At 38.8% G+C, this 25522-nt stretch overlaps 2 protein-coding genes, 2 long non-coding RNA genes and 1 other non-coding gene across 5 annotated transcripts; 1 reads left to right on the plus strand and 4 right to left on the minus strand.

Annotated features, from left to right (window-relative positions):
* Positions 1-15: 15 nt before the first annotated feature.
* Positions 16-8307, minus strand: LOC144022780 (lysosomal-associated transmembrane protein 4B-like). Its single transcript, XM_077527891.1, has 7 exons — positions 8083-8307; positions 7309-7420; positions 5692-5765; positions 5381-5503; positions 5190-5288; positions 4874-4969; positions 16-1739 (listed from the first exon to the last, which is right to left on the minus strand). Exons 1-7 carry the CDS (start codon positions 8179-8181, stop codon positions 1656-1658), a joined length of 687 nt encoding a protein of 228 aa, XP_077384017.1. The 5' UTR covers positions 8182-8307; the 3' UTR covers positions 16-1655.
* A 248-nt stretch (positions 8308-8555) lies between these two features.
* LOC144022378 (uncharacterized) lies at positions 8556-10294 on the plus strand. Its single transcript, XR_013284317.1, has 3 exons — positions 8556-8930; positions 9300-9386; positions 9468-10294. It is a non-coding gene; the product is annotated as an uncharacterized LOC144022378 (long non-coding RNA).
* On the minus strand, positions 10179-11498 carry LOC144022376 (uncharacterized). The gene is made up of 3 exons (XR_013284316.1): positions 11206-11498; positions 10562-10792; positions 10179-10303 (listed from the first exon to the last, which is right to left on the minus strand). It is a non-coding gene; the product is annotated as an uncharacterized LOC144022376 (long non-coding RNA).
* A 714-nt stretch (positions 11499-12212) lies between these two features.
* On the minus strand, positions 12213-22073 carry LOC144022654 (protein LYRIC-like). The gene is made up of 13 exons (XM_077527637.1): positions 21325-22073; positions 20984-21109; positions 20320-20395; positions 19102-19290; positions 18828-18878; positions 18557-18700; positions 17178-17249; positions 17040-17108; positions 16777-16922; positions 15150-15266; positions 14442-14567; positions 14205-14328; positions 12213-13026 (listed from the first exon to the last, which is right to left on the minus strand). The coding sequence occupies exons 1-13, from the start codon at positions 21652-21654 to the stop codon at positions 12962-12964; spliced, it is 1635 nt and encodes a 544-aa protein (XP_077383763.1). The 5' UTR covers positions 21655-22073; the 3' UTR covers positions 12213-12961.
* A 2866-nt stretch (positions 22074-24939) lies between these two features.
* LOC144023081 (U1 spliceosomal RNA) lies at positions 24940-25109 on the minus strand. The gene has a single exon (XR_013284491.1). It is a non-coding gene; the product is annotated as a U1 spliceosomal RNA (small nuclear RNA).
* Between the last annotated feature and the right edge of the window lie 413 nt (positions 25110-25522).

Genomic DNA, 25522 nt, shown 5'->3' on the forward strand with positions numbered 1-25522 from the left:
AACATTTGAGCCCTCTATTTCAAGAGTTTAATTTTTTCCCATTAAAACCCTGACGCATATAACCTGACACATGCATTGCTCGGATAATCCATTAGAGGGCAGTACCACCCAGATGATGGCTTTTCCAGCGACCTTAGAGACGCCTATACTTATTAATAGTGGGAAATGTTCTTTCTGATTTTTGGAAATAATATATTTGATATGTCTGTTTATTATTATATTTTTGACAGTTATAAATATACAAATTTAAAGTATTATGACCGGATGTATAAAATATGACACAAATCAAAAGCCATATGTGGGATTTTTTTTGTTTGAGGCTTCATCGGGTTAAACTGCATAATCCACCCATTTTTATCCATCTCAGGGAGCCGTCATTTTACCACTTGCTGTCGATTGAAAATACATTACAGAGCCTAAGAGCCAGTTTGCGAACGTCACATGACCAAACCCAGAAAACAGCAAGTGGCAATTCAAGTCAAAATGGCCGCCCCTTGAGATGGATAAAACCTGGTAGATTTGTCTACTTGTCTAATTCGTGTTCTACAAACACAATATTAATCAGAACATTGGCCCATAGAACACATTTCATTGTAACTTTTTTTTTTTTTTTATAACTTCCCATTTAATGTTAGTATTTTTGTGATTGTCATCTTGTAAATTCGTTGTTTGTTTTATCCATTTTTCCTTTCGGAAACATTATTGCAACAGGTTAAATCAATCACATCATTTGCAACATTGACATCCGAAAGAAGGGCTGAATGCATCACTCATATACATTGATTACATTGATATGTCATTGATTCATATCGTTATCCATCAATCCCAGACTCAAGTCTGCACACTCCTTGTTCAGTTCATATTAAAATCACTTATCTAAAAACACGTCTGTCTGTTTTTCCACATAAGGGAACACCTTCTTGACTGAAAAAACACAAGTGGGGTCCATCTTCATTTAGCTTCTGTAACATCGAAGTCCAATGACATCATCACATTCCCATATGCAACTTTATAATAAGACTGTGTGAACTGATTTCCACTCACTCAAAAATATCCTAATTATCATCCAAAGACGTGTTTTTTTACATCAACAGATAGACAAAACACTACACATGACAGATTAGGACACTCTCAAAACACGTATGCGTCAATGTGATAGTTTAAGGTTGCAGCCCATAGGAGAGAATAAATACAGTAAAAACATCCCAGCCTGACAATGAGCAGAGACGCAACAAACAGGAATCACATTAACCCCTCACTCACGTTAATCTTTTCATTGATCGCTTAAATATGAAAGTCACACCATACAGTACGCTTACATGTACACAAAGAGCAAACGCAGCATTAAGAAAAATATCTCATCTATTAAACTTTATCTTGTGTTCTTAATGGCAATATAACCAAAACCAAATGCATACAATGTTTCAGGAAGTCATCAAATGGACAACATTAGAGTATATAGGGATCATGAGAAACATAAGTAGGTCACGCTGGTGTTATGGTGTGTGTGTGCATTTTACATTACACTGTACGCGTGTGATGTTTTGTTCATAAAAAATGTGTGTTGAGAAACAACATGAGCGTAAGGGACACGGGAGAGGCAGTGTGGTGCACACATGGATTGTATTAACATCAGAGGGATCCTGCCGATGTTCTCATGCTGTCATAGTGGGCGAGGACAGTCGGGCAGCCTTTTTGCTAGGAACACTGGCACAGTCGTCATACGGAGGAAGCAGGACCTGCGCAAAAAACGGCAAGGACACACTTAAATGACTCGATTCAACTTGATTTGTAGAGCACTTTAAATGGGCATTCAGTGATCCCGAGCGCCAGCTAGTATATTTTATTTTTTTTGTATACTATTGACATAAGCAGTCGCTACCACTAGATGGCGCTAGGGATCAATGAATGTTCCTTGAAAACAACCAGAGTTGTACAGAGTACTGTACATGAAGTAAAATTAGACATGTAAAAGTAAATACAGTAAATGAAATAAAACTCGAAAAGAATGCACCACGGGCTTCAATTTTGGGGGTCCTGTTGTTTTCATTGTATTTGCTTGAGAAAGCATGCTTATTCCCTATCAATGCTATGCAGATGACAGTCAGATCTACTGTATGTCCAGGTAATAGCTCTATTTTGGTCAAATGCTCTATTTATATTGTGTGTAATTTCGCTTTTTCCCACTGGATGGCAGCACACTTATTTAGTTTGAGACGTGTAAATAGTTCTGCTTTTGAAGCCTACGGAAAACAACAGCTATTAGTTAACATGCGCATTGACATGATTTCTACACGATGACTTCATTATTATTATTATTATTATTATTATTATTATTATAACAAAACTGTATACAGAAAGTAGCTTGACTTGCTGTGTTTCTTCATTTCTTTAACTGGATGGCTCCATCAATGCTGTTTTGGAACTGGAGTACACCGCATATGTCAGGACGCCACTCCTTGATTGTTGTTAAATGTTTGGTGTGTGTTTTTTTTTTTTCCTTGTCAGTTCTGTCATGATCAGAGAATTCTAATAAACAAACTAATGTCACTGTGTCTTACTTCACTTTGTGGAAGCTGAGTATATACTTAAAATGTACTTTTGTGATTGATCCATGTTTTCTAAATGCGTCTTGTTGGCTAGGAAATGACACACAATAAGCAAACGTAAGCTTCTCCTCTTCGTGACTCAACAAGCATTGAAATCTCAGCCTTTGAAAGCAACAGCACCATTATATCCGACCTGCAGAGTCCACATTTTAAACAATGAGTCACTGAGGTTGCACTCAGTGCAGTCTTTTATTGCCAAACTAAGCCGCTCTAATCTCATAAGGAGTAAACACACATTCAATAATCAATACCCTTTGATAACCTGCAACTGTGATTAGTTCAGCTTTTAACAATCAACGTCTGGCTGAGGTGGATTCCCATGTGGCTGATGTGACAGACAAACAGAGCCACAGAAAAGCCAAACACTGTCGAGAGCACGCCATTCGAAACATCAGTGCCTCATGGAAAATTACAAAACACTTTATACACAAAATGAGGTCTTTTTACAGATCACTGTTGGACAAATAGAACACTCGACTGCACATGTATGACGGTGTATGTCTACAACTTTGACATCATCTCTGTATAACCTGTATGTGGCCAGACTTTGTAAAAAAAAAAAACACATCTGACCAACTTGTAAAAACGCTCTTTGGCTCCGAGTGAAAAAAACGGACCGGCAGAGAGGACTTGAACCTCACAAATTCTCTACACGCGCGCACCATCCACACCAAACATCAGCCTCGGTGGTGTTGCTGTTTACAACTGCCGGGTGTAATTAACTTCTGGGTCAAACGAACTGTTAACAGACGTGTTGACTCTCACACTTACTACAACACATTTGTCATTGACATCCAAAGGCCCTTTCTAGGTATTAACAGTATGAGAAAGTGGTATGGTCCTACATATTATAAATCCACCTCATGCTCCACCGAAGTGTTACCAATAAATCATTCAAAAGAATTTAACTACTGTAAAAGTGACCGCTCGCTGTAATATTAGTGTTTACGTGTAGCTTGTATCATGCCTTCAGTTTGCCCCAAACATTCCACAGTTTATTGGGGGTGAGGAGGGGTGGAGCGGTGGAGGGTGCCATCATGCTCGTCCCACCAGACATGTAGTTTTGTTAGCTAGCGTATGACACAATTGGGATGGACATGCACGAGTTTGACATACAGGCTGCAGTTACGCTTTACATCAGAGGTGGCGGTTGCGAGTGAATTTTGTTGTCAAACTCTGCAATGCACCTTTAATTAAGTGTGCTTTTATGTATTGTACATATTTTTTTCTTTTTTTTCGTTGTTCATGAATACAATAAAATGTGCATTAGCCAAAACACTAGATCATTGGTGTCCAAACTACGGCCCGGGGGCCATTTGTGGCCCGCCGTCCATTTTTTAGTGGCCCGCGACATATGCTCTAAAAATGGCATTTGACTCAGTTCAAATAAAATAAAAACAAAAATGTTTGGAGATGTACAAAGTAAGAAAGGAGGCTGTCGAAAAACACAGGTGCTATTAAAGGTTATTTTAGTTAACTAAAACTAACGAAAAAATAAAAATTCAAAAAACAATTTCGTTAACAAAATAAGACAAAAACGAAGATGCTTTTTAAAAAAGAAAACTAACTATAATTACAGCAAAAATGTCCTTTGTCTTAGTCTTTGGTAATTAATTTAATGCATGAGATGATTTTAAATGTGATTTTTAGTAGATTTATTTTGATATAAACTGGAATAATGACGCCGCAACCATGGTGTTTTTTAAATATTGCGCACAAGTAATACACATTTAAAAAAAAAAAACTAACACTGAAACTAACTAACCTAAAACTAAGCATTTATTAAAGAACTAAAACTAATTAAAAAAACAACAACTATCAGAACCACCCTGAAAACTAATTAAAACTAACTACATTTAAAAAAAAAACTCAAATCAAAATAAAAACTAAAATGAAAAATACAAAACTATAATAACCCTACTGCCATATTACAAATAGTGTTTTATATACTGTAGCATTTTTCTGAATATGCAAAAGCACAAATAAATTATTTGTACAATTTTTAGGACTAAACAAAATTTATCTTCATAACATTATGTGGCCCTTGCGTCCTTTTGATTTTATGTATGTGGCCCTCAAATGAAAACGTTTGGACACCCCTGCACTAGATCAATGACACAATTTAATGAGAATCAATACAAGAGCTGTATCAATTCTGTCATGCTGTAATTGTCCATTTTATGTATTAATTTCTCAATATGTGTATTATTGTGGTGGTATTATAGTGCATCATCCTGAGGACTATTTGTGACTCTGTGACTTACCGTTGTGTCATTGGTTGTGACATAAAGCAGGACTTCAGCAGTGCCACGACTGCACACGTATCTGTAGCAGTTCCACACACAGGCTATCAGGTAAGCCTGGTGCAAGACAAAATACAAAGTATAACAACAAAATAAAACAATTACCTACTTTTGACCACATACACAATGACACCATTCCTCTCATATATTGTTCACAAACCAGCCGAAATCTGTGATAGTGAGCACTTCTCCTTTGCCGAGATAATCCATCCCACCTCACAGGTGTGCCATATCAAGATGCTGATTAGATACCATGAAGGAAATGAAGAGAACGTACCTTAAAGCCCAGAATACAGCCGATGAATATCAACACAACGAGAACCAAGCACACATTACTAAGGGCAGCGATCTCCTCCTTGTAAGGGAAATTGTCAGGCTAAAGGGGAAATGGCAAAGTGGAATTCAGCAGTACATACAGATGACATCATCTTATGTTGTCACTGAGTATACGATACGGAGGTTTCTTACCAATTGCTGCAGATAATCCTGGATCGTGTTTGGATAAACCACAATGCTCACAGCAACGAGGGTGTTGAGTGCAAAGTCAAAGATCTGGTAGCAAAAGAATGGGATGATCCAGGCAGCACGCAACTGAAACAGATTTGATTGGACATTGGAGATCAATTTAAACAAGCTGATAAGACCTAAAAAGACACATCTTAACCTGTGCTACAAGGCAGAATATAAATACTTCTGCATCACAAGCAAATACAGTATACTCTTACCAAGTATGTAGATATTCAGTTTTAGTGAAATAAATGGGAAAATACGCATCTTACCTTGTATGCACCATATGTTGCCATCCCACATATAAGTATCATCAGTAGAGAGATAGCCGAGGCAATGCACATGTCTGCAGCAGAAAGATATGACGATATCAAACAATGATGCAAAATGTGCAATGGTATCATTAAAGGACAATTGTCTTAGGTAACGCAGGCCAACATAGGTGCCACGCCACTATCATGACAAAGTCAAAAGGTAAGCAGAGCTGCAGACTTTTGTTGCATGCGCATGTTATCTTCTGATAAGCACATATTTGGTTGATTGGTGAAGATGAGCCTTTGGGGTTGACTTCAAATGTATTTTTTTCTGCATTACAGCACGGTCGTTCGCCAGAAGAAGGAAGGTCCAACAGTCGTCTGGGAGTTGTGATCCTTTTACTGCGTGTCGCCGAGAAGCGACGGCATCTGGCAGAACGTCATGTTCTGACTAGTGACGTCACAAATAACATATTGTCAAGAAATGTTTAAGGTTGACTTCCGCTTTAAATCTTTGCACAGAAGAAATACAAAAAAAAAAAGAGAGAGAGACCAGAGAGAGAGAGACTAATACTGAAAACTAACATTTAAAAACTAAACTAAAAATAAGTGTTTAAAAAATAATAATAATTTGAAAAACAAACCGTGCCTTAAAATTAACAAAATTTTAAAACAAGACTCAAAACAATAAAAAAATAACTATAATGACTGTCCATCCATCCATCCATTTTCTTGACCGCTTATTCCTCACAAGGGTCGCGTGGGGTGCTGGAGCCTATCACAGCTGGCTTTGGGCAGTCGGCGGCGTACACCTTGTACTGGTTGCCAGCCAATCGCAGGGCAACTATAATGACTGCTATGCTGCAAATAGCAAAAATCTGTGATGTAATAATCTATAGATGCCACAAGATGGAGGCAAAGGCCTACTTTTATCGAAATCAAGCTCCACAACTCACTTGAAATTGTTTCCTGCCATAAGATGGAGCACACAAATAATACAGGTGGATTTCCAGTGAATACTGGAGAATTCACTGTAATTGAAATGGAGATACAGTTTTTCCTTATTTTAAAGTGACTCTTTGAACCTTATCAGTCACATTTACAGGAATAAAGATGATTTGACTTGACTTGACTCAGAAAGGTGAATCACCTTTGGATGGATTGGTGCTTCATTTCTTTTGCCCTACTTCATCAAACATTTAGAGTGATCTGCTATCATCCTGCTATAACTTTCTTCATCCTGAATGAATGGAAGGGTCAGGTTATACGATTAATAATAGATGACAGGCCAGCCATTGTTCATTCCGTCAAGGCTTTCATTCTGTCTAACCGCAGTACTTCGGTGTCCTGTTTTGATTGAAGCTCAAAAGTCCAAAAGCCCTCACATGGCAGAAAAGTATCATCAGGGCAGCTTAATCCCTCAAAAGTAGGACACCGGAGTCCAAAGGCTAACAGTGCTCTCACTGCGTCCCACCTGTCAAACTGTTGTGAGTGCACACCTGCTCCAACAGTTAAGGAGGCTTTTCCAATACTCGACACCGAAACACATTAAGCTTGTATGCTGTGTGACTTGTTTTGGACATCTGCGGGTATGTCTCATTTCGACTATCTATGGAAGTTCTGTGGGCAACTTACTTGCATCATCCATGACATCCAAGTCATTAGCCAACTCGGCGCTGGTCAGGTGGTACTGCTCAGGGTCACTGAGCGCCGTCAGCAGGATGAGTAACACCACAGCGTTGATGAGCTTAGGGACACACAACATATGGACACATAAGACGAACAATGTGGACAAGCAGGTACATGCCCAAAAAACACAAATTCACCATCTCAACGAATCAGAATACAGTATGATAGGCTACTACTTAATATAGAAATGTTTAAGCTTAACTTAATGAATCCACATGACTTTTAATTGAAACAAACAGCCCAACAACTAACCTCCCACCCAAATGACAGAACTGTATTGATAAATGAATCTTTACGAAAACCATTCCACCAGCAAATGACTCATACACTGATAAGGAACGGAAAAATCAGTAGGCAGCGTGTAACAAAAGCAGGCCGCTACCTGAGGAGGCCCACACTTAATTTATTCATTGCAAGGGTCACAATATTTTTCCACGTGTGCGATTGTTTACCCTCTTCTTTACCTTTGCACTATGGAAAGGTCGCTACATTTTATGTAAATATTAAACAGCAAATTTTCACTATATTGCCATTCAGTCCAAATACAATACATTCTCATTGGTCGTCAAGCATGTTACAGTATATTCATAGGAATTTTAGATTCATTGCAATGTATTAAAAAATGAAATACGCGATTAAAATCAATTTTAAGGTCCTCTCATTCGTTTGCAGATTCAGTGATATAGCTATAGTGGATGGTTGCTGATCTGCGGTGCTCACCATGTACCAGACCCCCAGGATGATGGTTCCAGTGCGGACATGGCAGCAGAGACAGCAGCTTGTGGAATACCACAGGTCCCACGGGGATGTCGTCATCATGTCAACCTTTAAAAACAATGTCGGCGCTCCCTCCACAATCCACACCGAGGAATGACAAACACCCCCTGCACCTGCTGCTTATTTATCTCTGTGAGCAGATTAACCGTGCAGCGCCCCGGCGTCAAAATACCGGAATATATTTGATACAACTTCCGGTTTTCAAAATAAGGCAGTCCTTCAAAAACCAGAGCTAGATTCGTAATAAATGAATAAATGTATGGCAGTTTAATCATGTTATTTATAATTATATTTAAATTGTCCCTTCATGCGGTTTTTTATTATTAAAAAAATAATAATGTAAATATACGAAAGGACTTGATGCTAACCAAACTTATAGGTCGCTTGCACATCGTAATGCATCATGGGAGTTTTTCCTTCGGGCGCCATATTGGGTGTCCGCCGGTTCACAAGGTACACTCGCGAGTTACACGGTAGAGCTTATCAACCTGATGTAATTTTCGCAGTATTTTCACGATTTACCGGAAGATCAAAAACAACGATACAGGCAGAAGGTGTCTCTGTGTGGCGGGATTGATTCTAATTACGTCCTGACCAAGGGTGATTTTTTTTTTGACGGAGAAAGCTTGCTGGCCAAATGTGACATCTCTGGACATCTTTCCCTACCTCGTGTTGACAACATGCTCCATAACACGCCAACAAATCCCTGGAGGCTTACAATTATTTTGTAAGCGGGTGGATACAGAGTGTAAACTTTAACATCGCATCAGAAGAAACTGTTGCTGTTGCACGTAAGTAAACCACATGGTGTTGGTAATTCTGCACACAAAAATGTTGATTTGTTCTCAGGCTTCCTGTTATCATTGTGTTTACATGCACAGCTAGGTTTACCTGATGTGGTTTTTCTAATCATTTTATAACAGGCAAGTATGGCAGAGCGTATAAGAATAAAAAGTAACTATGCACAGCCTCCCCGTGGCTTAATTAAATTTAATGCTACCCTTTCACTAGTTACATGTTACTTAATCAACTTATTCTAAATGGTTAAGGTTAACCACTCTCAGAGGACGTATTTTTAGTTTCAGTTTCCAGTACAATAAAACGTGTTCATGGTAACTACTGAGCATACTGACAGCTTTTCTTATGATCTCACGGTTAAGGAGGCTGTCACAACACCCAATTTCTGTCTGGTGCCAGATGGCAACAATTCCCATCACTTGTCACGACAACACCAATAGTATTACCAGGTATGTATGGCTTTACTTTTTGTAGTTTCTTATTTAATTCTATGTTTCATATTTTCATTACAATGTTTGTAATATTTTCAGATTCAGGCACAGATGAGTTTAACTGGACGGACTTCTGCGACTTTGTGGTGTGGACAAAGTGTGATTGAGCGAGTCCACCCAGATCGCTCGTTTTGGCCAGTTGGAAAAGCCAGAGTTTTTTTTCCCCAAAATCCCCTCCTTACCTGAACTGCTCGGGAGAGCATTTACTAGATCAGCAGTGGACTTCCAGTGTTCCTGCTCAGCCGCTGTCACCTACCACTTGCTCATGTACTTCAAAGATGCGGAATAAAGTAGTTTTTTGTGCTGCAGCAGATTGTAAAATCAAATGATATCACTTGAAGTGTGCCAATCTAGACTGCCAAAAGGACAGTGGTTTTGTGACAAGTGTGAAACAAGGATTATTGGGAAAACTGTAACACAGTACTGGTACTTGTCTTACATTAAACAAATTTAAAAGAGAGCAACTTTTTCCTCTGTACATAGCATAATGAAAGTCATTGCGTACCCCATCAACATTACATCATACCGTCATCAGGATGGTAGGCACCTGTGCTAAAATAAACTACATTAATTAACAGTTCAATTTTTAACCCTGAAATTACTACATCTAATCATTATTCACTTCATTTTTTGTGCTTTTAGAAATAATAGAGATTTATGCCATTACTTTAAGAGGGACCATATTGCACATTGAGTCAAATCCTGTCATTTGTATTATGTATAGCTTTGTAAACAAACCCAACAATAGAATTTGTATAAACGCTGCCTTTATTAGCGCCAAACAAACAGTCGCATGTTGTCCTCCTCCAATGCTTTGATGCTCGCCTTCGTTTCCATCATGTCATTGGCAATCAAGTCGGTGTGGCATGAGATCCCTAAAGAAAAAATCACAAAAAATACGGTACCAGTAATAGGTTTAATATAGTACAGTAGTATAGTTTTTTTGTCAGTGTAAAAGAAATGTACACATTTTGTTGCATTTTTTAATGTATGAACATTGCTACAGGCAAATACTTATTTCTATAAACACTTCCAAATGTCTCTAAACTATAAGGTGCGTGTACACACACAAACAAACACATACATTCACTCATGCATACAATATATCATGTAATGAATTCTGAGTGGCATACCAGAGTCAATGATGTCAGCAGTACTTGAGGGTACAGGTTACTGGAGCCATCTGGCTGCATAACTGCAACAATATCTGCCACTTCGAGTCGTCTTTTCTTTGCTTGTCTCTCCTGTGCACGTTCATATCTTGGCACCGACTGGGCTGAGACATAGATGTTGTCACTTGGGACCCAACTTTAATGTTGGAGCCCAGTCGGGATGATTGGACAGAAAAACGGGCGCAGGGCGACCTGTTAACATAAACAAATATATAAACAAATAAAATATGGAAAGACTGGTTATTTTTGCCGCAGTAGGGTGGCCGTGAATAAGTTCTTTAGCATGATGTGTAGGTTACCGGGGGTCTGTTTTCTTGCATCAGCCCCTTCTGTCTCTTTTTTTCCAAGTTTACATTTTGCCACCAAAAAACATGTTATCGGCATTAAGAGCCCAAGACTAATCAATCCAATTTCAGCAGTAAACACTTTGCACTGGCACTACTTGGGTGAAAATGTTCGATGTTAGCTTTCGGCTAACGTCCGCTAGCCAGCTTGTACTACCGAACTTGCTTGCTCATGAATCCAAAACATAAGCAACTTGCCCATATATGGGCGGTCGAAACGTTATTAATCCTCATGCATTAAATAAAGGTAAACAAGCTTACCGCTCACAAAGTGATCGCTGCACACACGAGCCCAAAGTAACGACTTCCCTCCGGAGTCCGCACTCCTCTGTCTCCAGGCCCTGGTTCCTAATTATTTTCGGAATTCGGAAAAAAGACCGACCATTTTCCCCCTTGGCTTTGTTCGAACAGCCAACGACGCAGCAACAATGTACAATTTTAAACGCAGAAAACAAACGTGATAGATACGTGTTAGACCGAATCGCTACGTAAATGGAGGCCACCCAGCATGGCGACTACGAGAAATCCGAGGCGGAAGTGACGACATGTGCAAGCGACCTATTGAAACCGATTCCTGGTCTGGTCATTGTTTTCCAAAGTAAAAGCAAATATTTGTAAACGTCTGATTTGGATTAATCACCAAAGATAATCATTGCTTTTGCATTTTGCATTGCTTTGCTGTTGAGCAGCTGATGAAATCAGAGGATTTGGACAATTTTAAGTTAAACAATGACTATTAATTTTAGGAGAAAGAGCTAAATGAATGTGACAAACAGTACACAGAACAATTGGTAATATAAAATCTTAGTGGATCGGATAAAAGAATGGACTGGGCCATGTGCACCTGCAGGCCTGTACTGGTGTCCAAAGGATTATGCTGACATAATAGTAAACAGTAAAATACCTTTTACCTTTAATAAAAATCATTTAGAAACTGTATTTCGTATTTACTTGTCTTTAAATATTGGATAGTGTCTTTGATTAGCCCCTAATATGACACTAAATAAAAATCAGAAGGATCGGTTCTGCATCAGAATGCCTGACATGTTATACATCGTGTCTCGGCAGCCCAGTAAAATCACTGAGGCTACAGGAACTTTAAAAACACATCAAGTGCATGAGTTAATCTGTCTCAAAGTTATGTCTCTGAAAATGGTAGCCACGGGTACTCAAAAAGTTTCCTGGTAAAGGCCGCCAAAAAATAAACAGACTTGAAAACAAAACAGTGCACAGTAATGTTTTGTTGTTTTTTTACATATGGCTTCAGCTTTACTTTTATTACAAACAATTATTTTTATTTTATTGTAGTTTTTTTTTTTTTTTTTTTTTTTTACAAAATCTTTAGACTTGAGAATCAATTACAGCTGGAAAGTCAGAGAGCAGGTTGAAGATGTGATTAATCTTCATCGAGAGTCCAAGATGACTCCAGCAACAGAGCAGATGTTGTAAAAACTGGAAGGGATCGGAAGTCTTAATACACCAGACAAGTTAATAAACCGGATGGACAAGTCTGCTGAAATCCCACAGACCATGAAAAATACAGAATAGACATGTTCAAAGCACTGTTGCGTCAAAATGTCACAATTAACATCTGACCTTTTTCACTCCATGATGCGCACTGTACAGCCGACAAACAAAAAAGGCCAGTTCAGCACAATCTTGTCACGCCGAGTAACCGCATAGCCACCACAACAATTTCTTTACATCTACACTTCTAATGACTAGCTCCTTCACTTTGTTCAATCAATGGAATTACAAGACAGAGTATCAAAAGCATGTTTAAAAATTAATTCACAAAGCATGACATTAGATTAAGCTGCTTCTAAGGGTCACTTTTCCATGACCTAACAACCACTGTGTAAAATGTACCGGTAGTTCTGTTTTTTGTTTTGTTTTTTTCAGTCATGATTTAAGATAAGTCCATTCAGTTGACCGTAGGTCCGAGTTCTTTTCCTTTAAAAGTTGTTGCATAATCAGGATGTCAAGTCATTTGCATATGGTTGACTGCAAAACGGACTCATGTCTCCCTTCTTGCCTTCTTCTTCTTTGACAGCTTGGCGGCCTGGCTTTCCTCTGGTTTTTCTGTTAAGGGGGAAAAAAAAAAAAAAAAAAAAAAGGCATTTATTCTCTCATTAATTTCCTTTCAGTTTAAAGGGCCAGTTCCATCATAATCCAAAATTCTATTTCATCCCCCCCGACCGCCAGGTGGCGGTGCTGTAACCAGCACAGAATTCCCCTTGTCGCGACACGGGACTACGTCAGCCGGAACTATTGACAAGCATATTTTGTTACTCTTACTCGATGACGCTGTCGCGACAAGGGGAATTCCGTGCTGGTTACAGCACTGCCACATGGTGGTCGTTCGGGACTCAAAAGAACCGTAGTTACATTCGTAACTTTCGTTTTATTGATATCTATTATATATTCAAATTGGTTTTTAACATTTAAAGAGGAAGTCAAGTCAAAACATTTTCTTTACAATAATTTTGTTCTATGTGGCTCCACTAAATGGTATTCCCATTAAAATTGCATTTGAGGAATATGACTGAAGCAGCAAAATCCAGCCATTTTTAATCCATCTCAGGGGCGTCCATTTTGTCACTTGCTGTTGACCAAAAATGACAGTTGCTCACAACTCAGGAAACGACCAGAAAACAGGTGATTGGTCATTAGCCGAGCAACTGTGGTGTTAGTTGACATCAAGCGACAAAATGGCCACCCCCTGAGTTTGGGTTGATATCCTCTAAGGTTTCTGTTATTGTTGCAATTTTGGGTTTCAGTAAATTATTTTATTTGTTTATTTATTTATTTATTTATTTTTTATTAGTGTATGTGAAAACAATACATGCATCACACGCTAATCCAACCTTGATGTGGGATTAATGTAAAGCGGAAGTCAACCAAAAAACATTTTCTTGACAATAATATGTTCTATGCAGCCCCACTAATATAAATACAATATTTTGCTTAATATTGTGTTAGTGCAATGTGAGTTAAGCAGCAAAATCCAGCAGTTTTTATCCATATCAGAAAGCGGCTATTTTTCCACTTGCTGTCAGTGAAAATGACATCACAGTTGCGCAGGCAACGACCAACTGTGATGTCATCTTCAGTCGACAGCAAGTGACAAAATGGCCGCCCCCTGAGATGGATAAAAACAGTTGGATTTTGCTTCATAAACAATATTCCACAAATGTAATATTAATCAAAATGTAATATTTAGACTAGTGAACTTGTGGGCAAATGGGAAGTGCACTCACGCTGTTGTGTCGGAGCAGGAAAGTTGGCGAGAGCAGTTGCCTGACCCTCAGGTTGCTTCAGTGGCACTTGTGTGGCAAGAGGTTTCGCAGATGTGCTGTCCTTTACTGGTCGCTCCGACTGCACCTGAAATGCAAGTCAGACTACATATCAGATTCAGAGATGAATAAGGACTCTTTCTTCTTGAACTAGACAAAAGATGGAAGTTGAACGTGTACTCTTCGTGAAGCGCCACCAACCTCGACAGCAACAGCAGCAGCAGAATGCTCCTGAGCAGGCGGCTGCTGCTGCTGCTTTGGTTTCTTCTTCTTTTTCTCATCCTTCAATAAGGTTGGAGGTTCTACCTTCTTCTCTGGCACTTCAGCCTAAGCGAGATAATGTGCAGGCACAGTTAGAATCAAGCTGTTTGGTGAACTTGTGATAAAAAATGGGATTCACTGGAATGATGTGCACCCCGGAAAATAGCAAAATTGTCAAAGATACAGAATATAGCATGACTCAGTTTATTTGGTTTATTCCGGTGGGATATACGATAAAATTAAAGTAAACCTGAACAAGTTTTGAGACATGTTTTAAAGATATGGATGGAATTAAAACAAGCAGTTGACTATACAATACATAGGTTTGCATCTGCTTGCTCAGAATGTATGTCATCTCTGATTTTATGACTTGATGGCATCGCAAAAAGTTACAAAGCAAAAGCAAAATTCATTTTTGGTGGAAATCTGAGCATCTCACAAAACTGGCCAGTTTGCAAGTTTGGACTTTTGAAGCATATTTCCCAGAACATTTTGGTTCTACTCCTAATTACAGATTTTTTAGGGCATCCCACTATGGATGACATCCTGACATTTGCATAAAGCTTGTGTGAAAACATCATCATCAATTGGCATCCACTTTCACAACATGCATGCTGGAAGTGTGGAGAAATTTCTACTGGCAGTTACTTGGCTTGTTTCACCCTCCTCCGCTGCCTTTTTCTTTTTCTTCCTCCTCTTTTTATTCTTAGCTGCTCCGTCAGCAGCAGTTTCTCCATTGTCTTTGTCATCTTCATCATCCTCCTCCTAACAAAAATATGAAAACATGAGTAGACTTTACACAGAGTTGATGAACTGTCCTCTTATTTAGCTTTGCAAGTTTTGGACAGCTTCTGCCACAATAGCCTCCCAATCGTCATAGATCTTCGCTTGAGGCTGCTCCAGAGATTCTGAACAGAGATAAGGACGGGGGCCACAAACTTTTCATGCCACAACGTCCCAACAAGGCTGTAACCTCAGCAGGAAGGTAGCAGAGTCATGTTTTGAGCTGAAAACAAGGTGACAGATCTGCTCGGCAGCCTTGTTGGGACATAGTGGCCATCCATCAATCAGGTTGTGAGGCAGTTCACATCCAACGAGCAGTTCTCGGAGACTATTGCGACATGCTGGAAGGAAATTGGAGCAGAAGCTGTCCAAAAACTCACTAGTTCAATGGATGTGAGACTTGAAAAGCTGCTATCAATTAAAAGGGTCAAGAGAAACAGTTGCATAAAAGGTCCAAGAGACCCGGGGGGAAAGAAGAAAAAAGAAAACTAGCTTGATCGCGCCATCTGCTGGTCAAGTTAAAAATGACAACTAAGCAAGTCAGAAATGTAAAAAAAATAAATAAATAAAAAAGTCTGGTGATTCTTAATTGTAAACATACGACACACGATAACAGGCCGATAATCTTATTAAGCTTACCTGTGTTTTAGAGCCAAATGTGTTTTTAAAGGTACTAATTGTAAATAAAAAATAATGAAAATATCAAATTTATTATGGGCAAAATATTAATGTTTGACTGCCAAAAATGGCTAAATAAGTAAAGTATTCCTTTAATTTAAATAACAGTAAGAAAGCTACACAGCTAGTGTTTTGCACTTCCTTTTAAAAAATTTTAAAATCCTTTAATTGATCCAATGAATTAAATTATCTAATCGGACTCATTTTAATTTTGCATTAAAGTGTATTACAAAATCATTTTTACTTGACTATTCGTTAGTAACCAGTGATTGGTGATTATTTCGTACTTCGTATTTGTACAGCAAATAAAAAAAACAAAAAAAAAAGGGGAGGGGGGGCTGATGTACTATGTTACCAGTTCGGTCATTGTTTTCCAAAGAAAAAACAGATTTTTTGATTAAACACTGATGATAATCACTTTTCTTTCATGAAAGACTACATAAATAGTGAACAATTAATGTTGATATGCTAAAATTAGATAATTTGTACATTTTTAAATTTAAAAAAAAATGGCTCTAAACGATTTCTAGATTATTAATAAAAACAGTTGTCAATCAATTAGTCAATTAATTTGACAGCTCTTCTCTGTAGTAGTAGTGTGACTAAAATATAATCATATGAAATCCCTTTTAAATTCATATCTGTGTGTAATAATCAAAAGCAAGCAGTGTTATCTTTAACCAGGCTGACTTTGATTCAATTCTTGAATTGGAAGCATGAGGTACTTTTATGCAGAAAAGGAGGACAGCTATCTACAATAGGTTTTGTTTTTGTTGTTTGAAACAGTTCTCGGACTGTCCTGGTTCGCACTTACAGCAGCCCCGCTCAGTAGATTAGCCTTAGCGGGCTCGCTTCGAGGCTGCTCCTGAACAGGAGTGGGCTGAGGTGGGGGCTCCTCATAGTTGCCCCAAACTTCAGAGGGGGCATTCCAGTCAGAACTGGGATCTGCTGAACCACCATCTGAATTGCAGTGAACAAAACAACTGGAGTAAATATGAGGCAGAGAAAGCACATGGTTGACAGTGGGTATTGGGGAGGGAGGTGGATCAGGAATGGAAACGGCTTGAAAATCCTTACTGAATCCGGACCACTCATCATCTACTTTGGGCTGACTGAGCCAAGGCACATTATCCACCAGCTGGGGCTCTAAACACACAACACATCGTCAATCTCATGCTTTTCCCCTCCAGTGGTGAGAGAACGCACTGCACTTACCGGCTGTGCCAACACCCAGTTTAGTAAAGGAAACCAAATCAGATGGAACCCGATCAATCACAGTCCATGAATCTAGAAGAAGAACAAGAAAAAAAAAAAAAAAGATGCACATTTCATATGAATGCTGAAGTTCAACACTAATTGAATTGAATGAAGAGAGCAACAAGTTTGCCATTTCAGACATGACAGCAAGCCTCAGTGATGGCTCGGCTCACTTTTGAAGTGTAACGGACACCCTTTGCGACACCACTTGAACTGCCGCCACAGTATTAAGTCTCAGTCACGTGTTCACTATTTTTTTTTTTTTATGATACAGTGAGGCTTTTATCACAATTTGCCCCTATAGAAGAAAACATCATTCACATGATCTGCTGCAGTCACTTGTGACTTAATCATGATCAAGTCATAATTACTACTAGCAATGGCTAAAGGCTGGGTATCAATTCTTCATTTCATCAATCGATTCCAACTCTTCAGCAGTGGCACTCTGCCGCTCCGAAATCTGACCCGCCGCTCCTTCGAGCCAGCTGTATGTACTCGAAAGTGGAGATGAAACGAGAAAGTGAATAAAAAGAGAGGCGAGTACGCCACCATATGTGAATGGATTGTGGACGCCATCATTGCTAAACAGCAGAGACGGACTCTTCATAATGACGAGGGGGAACCTGGCATGTTCGAAGGAGAAATTGTTCATTTCGGACACAAAAGATGAGGACTTTGATGGATTTGTGGATGAAGACTGATTAAAAAAAATAACATGAGTACACTGTTAAATTGTTGAATAAAGTACAACCGAACTCACTGTTTTGCTCCTGCAACCAGCTTGTTTTAGCAAGCATGCACCCAATAATGTACATGTATACGTTACATTAAAATTAAACCACCCCCCACCCCCCACCCACCCACGCCCCCAACCCCCGTTTAAAGGAGTAGTTTACTTATTTAGCCATTTTTGGCAGTCAAACATTAATATTTTGCCTATAATAAATTTGATATTTTCATTATTTTTCATGTACAATTAGCACCTTTAAAAACACATTTTGCAACTTGCTGTCGACTGAAAATGACATCAAAAGGGCTCAGGTAACCAATCACAGCTCAGCTTGTGAATGTCACGTGACCAAACCTAGAAAACAGGTGAGCCCTTGTGATGTCATTTTCAGTCGACAGCAAGTTGCAAAAAGTGTTTTTAAAGGTACTAATTGTGTGTGTAAAATAATGATAGTATCAAATTAATTATAGACAATATATTAACTTTTTTTATTGCTATAATGGGCTAATAAGTGAAGTATCGCGTTAAAGTTTTCAGAAAATTCCACCTGTAATTCTATTTCCATTATTTCTTTCAAAATCAAATGAAATTGTTTCTCTCCATTTACCATCAATGTCAGTCTTCCACAGTGGCGCTGCTTCTCTTGTGGCAGTCCACGGGCCTTGAGTCTTTGGAGCAACAGTGTGAGGAACCTTGACCGCTTGACTATCAGCCACACCTGCTGCTACTGATGGCGCCTCACTCTTGTTAACTGATACCAACAAAGAAACGCTTGATAGTAAGCCAGGATACACACAGATCAAGTTAATGACGCACATAATAAAAGCTTGAACCTTGACTGAGATACGAGTGTTAAGATGCATTCCACTGATTATTACCTTGAGATACAACGGCATTAACTTTCTCTGCTGTCACTTTCGATGACTCTCCTGCAAGGAAAAGAGTAACGTAACTAAAAGAAAATGCAAGGTACACCTCCATAATTTGATGTCTATTAAAAGAGAACATTCAGGCAAATGTGTCAACCTGTAGGGAAAGGAAAATGCAAATGGAATCTAAAATGACAATAGGATCAGCAAAGTGTGGAAGGTTATGTTCCACTTAAAACCATAAACCTTGTGTAAGAAGTATGGCATTAATGAAAGTCCAAACCTTTTTTCTTCTTATGGTTGGCAGGAGGAGTAGCTGCTGAGGCCTTGCGCTGCTCTGGAGTAGCGCTCACAGGAGTGCCGCCGCCGCCGCCGCCGCCGCCGCCAGGACTGGCAGAGCCATCGCTGGAACTTTTGTCCTTCTTGCGTTGTTCACGTTTTTCTTTGTTGCTGACCTTAGTCTCCCATGTACCTGAATGTGGCATTTGTTGCCAAAAAAAAACAAAAAAAAAACAAAAAAAAACAGATTGCAGTTATGGATAAGACTGCTAGTGACTGAGTATACGAAAAGTCTGCGCTAAGCAGATTAATCAAAATTAATATGATTAGTATAATCGATTTGAAAAAATATACAATAGTGACAGCTCGACACAGTCAAACAGAAATCCGGGGAAACGCATATAAAACAAAATACCAACCCTGTTTTCAAACTGCAAAAATTAGAGATAAGAATTATTAATTGATCAAAATATAGAGAACCAACATATTCACTATTTATTAAATTAAACACAATGACATTTTATGACTTAGTTGAGTTTAAAATAGCACAAATAATGTATAAAGCTTACTCAACAGAACTCAACTTTATTTATAAAGCGCTTTAAGAACAGGTGTTGCTGTATACAAAGTATATATAAAGAATAAGGGGTAGGACTAGATAAGTTTTTAACTTCTTCCTACTCCCTTTGAACATGTAAACCATCACGAATGATTGCTGTACGTTTCTTCTTTCTTTTAAATTTTTTATCTGCTACTTGTTTATATGTTCAACAAACATACAAACAAACAAACAGTAGGCCAAAGGTCGCAGTTAGACGTCAACATAAACAGGCCACATTCTAAATGCAAGCCCCATTTAAAAGCATACAGCTCAGACAGACATTCGTTGCTGGGCTATCACAGATTCAATGGGGAATTTTGATTTGATGTACAAGAAAATTGAGTTATCTGCTCAGTCACAGAGCAAATTAAATTACCACTGTATTATCTATTTGTCTAGATATGTTGCTCTTGGAGCCCAGTGCTGTACCACAAAAACTGTAACATTGTTCAATTAATACCATATGGCAGTTTCAATTAATGAGATGCAAGTGATGCTTTTATTTAAAACATGCATGGAATTACAAGTTAATAATCATATCATCTGACTAAACGATAACACCACTCAATCGCCCCACAATCAAACATTTTTTTGAGTTAATATGACTCATCATATTTTTACCTTCCTCTGGCTCTTTTCCGACAGCTGTCACTGTCTCCTTCACTGCCTGTTTGGCTTTCTTCTTGGACTTCTTTGTCTAGAAGATGACAAATAAAGTCATTATTCAAACTTCAAAGAAGAAACTGGAGCGATTTTGTATGAAAATGAGCTATAACACACTGGGCAGCAGCACATAGGATTTCACCAGCAAGCAGTCAATCAAATACGCATACCCAAGTTAAGTCTATTTATAAGTGAAACTACATACACAGGGTATGCCCCATTTTAATAATTCGCAAAATGGAAGCCCATCCATTCCACATTAGTTTCACAACTACATACATTGATTCATAACTCCTTTTTGACAATTTGCAATTTTATGTCGGAGGTAGTACTGAATGAATTGCTTTGACTTAAGCTAGTAGTCAATCCCCCGAGAGTTTGCAGCATCTGCAGGTTACAGTTAACACTGAAACCCAACACGGGCAGCTGCTGTGGTTACATCATTGAAGGGTGACACTGACCGAGCTATTTTGATGAATACCTCTGACAGTGTTAAAAGAATTATCAAAAATGTACAATATCCTGCATGTATTTCTGAGCGTGATATGCATCACATATTCATCACATATAATGAAACAAGCATCAAACTAGCAGGTTTAGGCAACTCGGGTTCGCATATTACCTCGGCAGCTTTTTCATTCTTGGATTGAGGAGGAGGGGGCTGTTGATGTGGCACTCGAGCTTCACTAACTATGGCGTCTTCTTCCTGTACCTCCTCAGTGACAGCTCTGCCATTTGGCTGGGCTTTCTGAACACAAAATAAAAAACGCCACAACACGTTTAGCCTAATGTACAATAAAATGAATACAGTGTGTGTGTGTGTGTGTGTGTGTGTGTGTGTGTGTGTGTGTTTTTAGGTTGAATTGGGAGGGTCCAATCGAATTCTAGCCCAGAGCGTTAGCTTAGCAGCAAATTTAGATTAGGGTACAGCTGTCATCGGAATGGAAAGTGGTATTTACGTGCCTTTTCCGCCCTTTTCCTCCTCTTCTTCGGCTCCTCTGATTTGACTGGTTTACTGGCACTTCGTTTCACCTCGACAGTGTCCTCCACAACGGTGATCGTAGGCCGTTTCTTGAAGAGAGCCTGGCACATCGAGGCCCACACCACGAGCATCAGCACGAAGCCGGTGCACGTCGCAAGGAGGATCACCCATGGTGGAATGAGCTCGGGCTTGATCGCCAGATCCACGCCGAGCTCAGTTCGCAAAAACTCCTGGCCTTTGGACAACAATGCATTGACGCGAGATGCAAGCACCTCGGCCTGCTGAGAGGCCGCGTCCCTCCACTGTTCCATGTGCGTTGCTAATCAAGCTTCCCGACGATTCACAATGAAACCCGCTTCTCTTAGCTAACCTAGCTTGCAGCGGTAGCTAAAAATAGCGGCGGGACGATTTTGACATGATGGAAAACAATAAACGCATTAGCTCTTCCACTAACTACATCGGACTAATTAGACAGGTAGCCAAACTAGCTAGCTTGCCAACTAGCTAGCCTAGCTGAATCGACAGATTTATTTATTTTTAACCTAAATGAGCTTCGTAGGTCATAAACAAGCGGATACCATTGTATGGCTATGCTCACAATGTGTCTACGTCTATGACTGACCGCGAGCAAAGCAGATTCACCTCATATGGCTTCGAGTGCCAGGAGGAGGAACGAACGATGCCCTTTCAAAATTGAGGTGCGTTCAATTCACACCGGAAGTTAGAGAATCCCAACGTCGTTCCGGAATCCGCGTACACAAAAAAAAACGTCATACTGCGTTACAGATTTTCAAGGTGTGACGCAAAAGAGGAATGGTGAAGAAAATAGATCATCCTTTCTTACAGAGACAATGTTATAGTTAAATGGGGGAGGAGGTTGGGTGTGGGGGGGACGAAGTTTTGAAATATCCTGCACACGATTTTATTTCGCTTGCCTTGGGTTACATGGAAAACAGGCTGGATAGTGTTCCCTAGAGGACAAGGGTTGGGAAACACTGTCCACATTATCTCTGTTGATTTTTTTTTTTAATTCCTAAATATTTTTTTTTCGCGTTTTTATTCCTACTGGATTTATACACGTTATACTGTAGGTAACATGATGGTGAACATTTTTTTTTTTTTTTTAAACAATTTTAATCCCCAAAAGCACTTAAACAATGGCGTTCAGACTTTTTATATGATTGTGGATTGTTTTTTGTTTTTAGCATATTTTATAAATTAAATTAAAGTCTAAGAATTTCCGCCATTATGTTTTCTATAATTATTATTATTAGTAGTAGTAGCAGTAGTAGTAGTAGTAGTAGTAGTAGTAGTAGTAGTAGTAGTAGTACTGAAATGGTTACATTTATCAAATGGGCAGTGCAGACCGAACGTGGCTCGTCCGTAGCACCTTTTTTTTCCATTAATTTCCTACAGTAATAACGCAATTTTAAAGTTATGTAAAGTTGTGGTGTTGTTACGTCCATCAGTAGACATTCATCGAGCAGGTCGGCTCGCCATTAGGCGAGCTTGACATTTCTGTGTTAATTTCCCATTAGCTCCGCTTTGTCGTTATCGGTCAAAGATGTAATCGGTCTGCAAGATTGTATCGGGGTCGCTTGCAGATGATGTCACGCTACAGGATTGTCCGGAAATTGTCCGTTTACAATTGCTCAAAATAACAAAAATTGTGGACTAAAAAAGTAAAAGCGTAAATAAACCTAAAAATATAAAAGCATGATACTTTTAAGAGTGGAAAAAAACAATAGATTGAAGCGCCTTAGCGCTTGCCGGGTGGTGACGTCAGTACAGCAGCGCTAGCTGTTCACAAATCAATTACAATAAATAATATTTGTGGACCCGCAGAGGAGTTACAATACATAATTTATATTAAAATAAATAAATAAATAAATAAAGCTTTCCTAGCTACTCGAACGGCTTGTATTTCCGTGTAGCAATCATTTTAAGCAGTTATGTTATTACCAGAGCCAAATTGTTAATTTTTTGGTCAAAATTACTTGAATACTTATGCAAAAAAAAGTATGAATGATTGTTTCACTAAAGATAATTTGGCACATTCATCACGTCTGCCTGGAATTTACAATCAGAGGTTTAATGTTATGACCCACTGTATATGAAAAAGAGAAAAACTACCTGATATAAAATGCTCTGAGCATATCCTCCTACTTTTTGTGGGTGCAAAGCGGTTGCGTCGTAGTTTCACGCTAGCCATTGTGCTCGTCTTTCACTCCTCACTGTCTTCCGCCCGGTTTTAGAATCACTGCCTGGCAGCCAAATGATCTTATCTCTCTTTGAGCCATTAGAGCAGGGGTCCCCAAACTACGGCCCGCGGGCCGAACCCGGCCCGCCTTTACATTTGGCCCGGCCCCCTAAACAATACCATACAATACTGAACAATACCAGCTTTGGTCGCTGATTTATCAACTGTTTGACCTATTTTCTAGGTCACACTGATTATTTTCTAATACACTCGCATTGACACCCTGCCCTCCACCGCAAGGGGCGCACTTCAGTGTGACGTCACACTGGAAGGGTCGATTTCAGATCAGTGGATCAGCCTAACGTAGGTCAAGCTGAGATAGCATCAGCATCTCGATGGCTTAAAACAGAGGTGTCCAAACTACGGCCCGGGGGCCATTTGCGGCCCGCTGTCTATTTTTCAGTGGCCAGCGACATATGTTAAAAATGGCATTTGACTCAGTTCAAATAAAATAAACAAAACAAAAATATTTGGGGATGGTCAAAGTAAGATGGGAGGGTATCGGAAAACAGGGGTCATTAAAGGTTATTTTAGTTAACTAAAAGTATTGAAAAAACTAAAACTAAAATTCAAAAAACAATATTATTACCAAAATAAAATAAAAACGAAAATGTTAAAAAAAAAAATAAAAAAAATAAAAAAAAAACGAAAACTGAAACTATATTTTATGTTTACAAAACTAACTAAAACTAACTATAATTATAGCAAACATAAACATGTCCTTCGTTTTAGTCTTTGGTAATTAATTTAATCCATGAGCCTTTGGGGATGATTTTTAATGTGATTTTTAATAGATTTATTTTGATATAAACCGGAATAATGACGTTTGAAAGTATGTCACACAGAAGTGACGTCATCTAGCAGCAGCCAATAGAAAAGCACCTTCAGATGATATTGCTCCCATGGTGTTTTTTTTAAATATTGTGCACACGTAATACACACGAAAAAAAACTAATACTAATACTGAAACTAACAAACTAAACTAAAATTAAGCATTTTTTAAAGGACTATAATAAAAACTAACAAAACCACCCTGAAAACTAATAAAAACTAACTAAAATGAAAAATTCCAAAACTATAATAACCCTACTGTCATATTACAAATAAATTGGTTTATATACTGTAAGCACAAATAAATTTCTACAATTTTTAGGACTAAACACAATTTCTCTTCATAACATCATGTGGCCCTTGCGTCCTTCTGATTTTCTGTATATGGCCCTCAAATGGAAAAGTTTGAACACCCCTGGGTTTAAACTAAATCTAGCCACAGGTAGGAAGAATATCATGTGACCTGAGCTAACCTTATTGCTAAGTTTTATTGTCATTAACATATCAGGGGAGAGCGCGAACGCAGTCCCCCACTACCACAAATTATGCAGTCGAGATTCCCACATTTGGGGAATTCGCAGGGGTCAGCACAACCGGAGTGCAATGGCTGAGCCTCAACCTGGATGAACCACCTTCTTGATCATGGATCATGTATCTCCCCTGCCAGGTAAGTATGAGTTATACACTCAAACAGTGCCAAAGTCTTTAGCACACACGCAATCTTAAGTCGTGGGCTCATTTGCTACACATGTGCATATATATATATATGCGCATGAATTAGGTAAAATTAAAAAAGAAAGAAAAGAAGAATTCCCATCATGCATTGCTGCTTCACTTCCTGTTTCTTTGTGCGATCAGAAACAGTATTTAATGTTGCTGACATCTAGTGGTGTACTGCATATGCTCTGCAGCAACAAAAGTGGAAGGGGGCGCTCTGGGAAACATTAATATGTTGTATTCAATAATATAATATACTGTACACATCAAAATGAACAAATTAACAAAGTATTTTCAGATTTTTTAAATTAAATAATAAAAAAAATCTTCTGAGCTGGGTGAGCTCAACGGCCAAACCGGGATATGACGTT

This window comes from Festucalex cinctus, chromosome 7 (assembly GCF_051991245.1).
Source record: "Festucalex cinctus isolate MCC-2025b chromosome 7, RoL_Fcin_1.0, whole genome shotgun sequence".
NCBI lineage: Eukaryota > Metazoa > Chordata > Actinopteri > Syngnathiformes > Syngnathidae > Festucalex > Festucalex cinctus.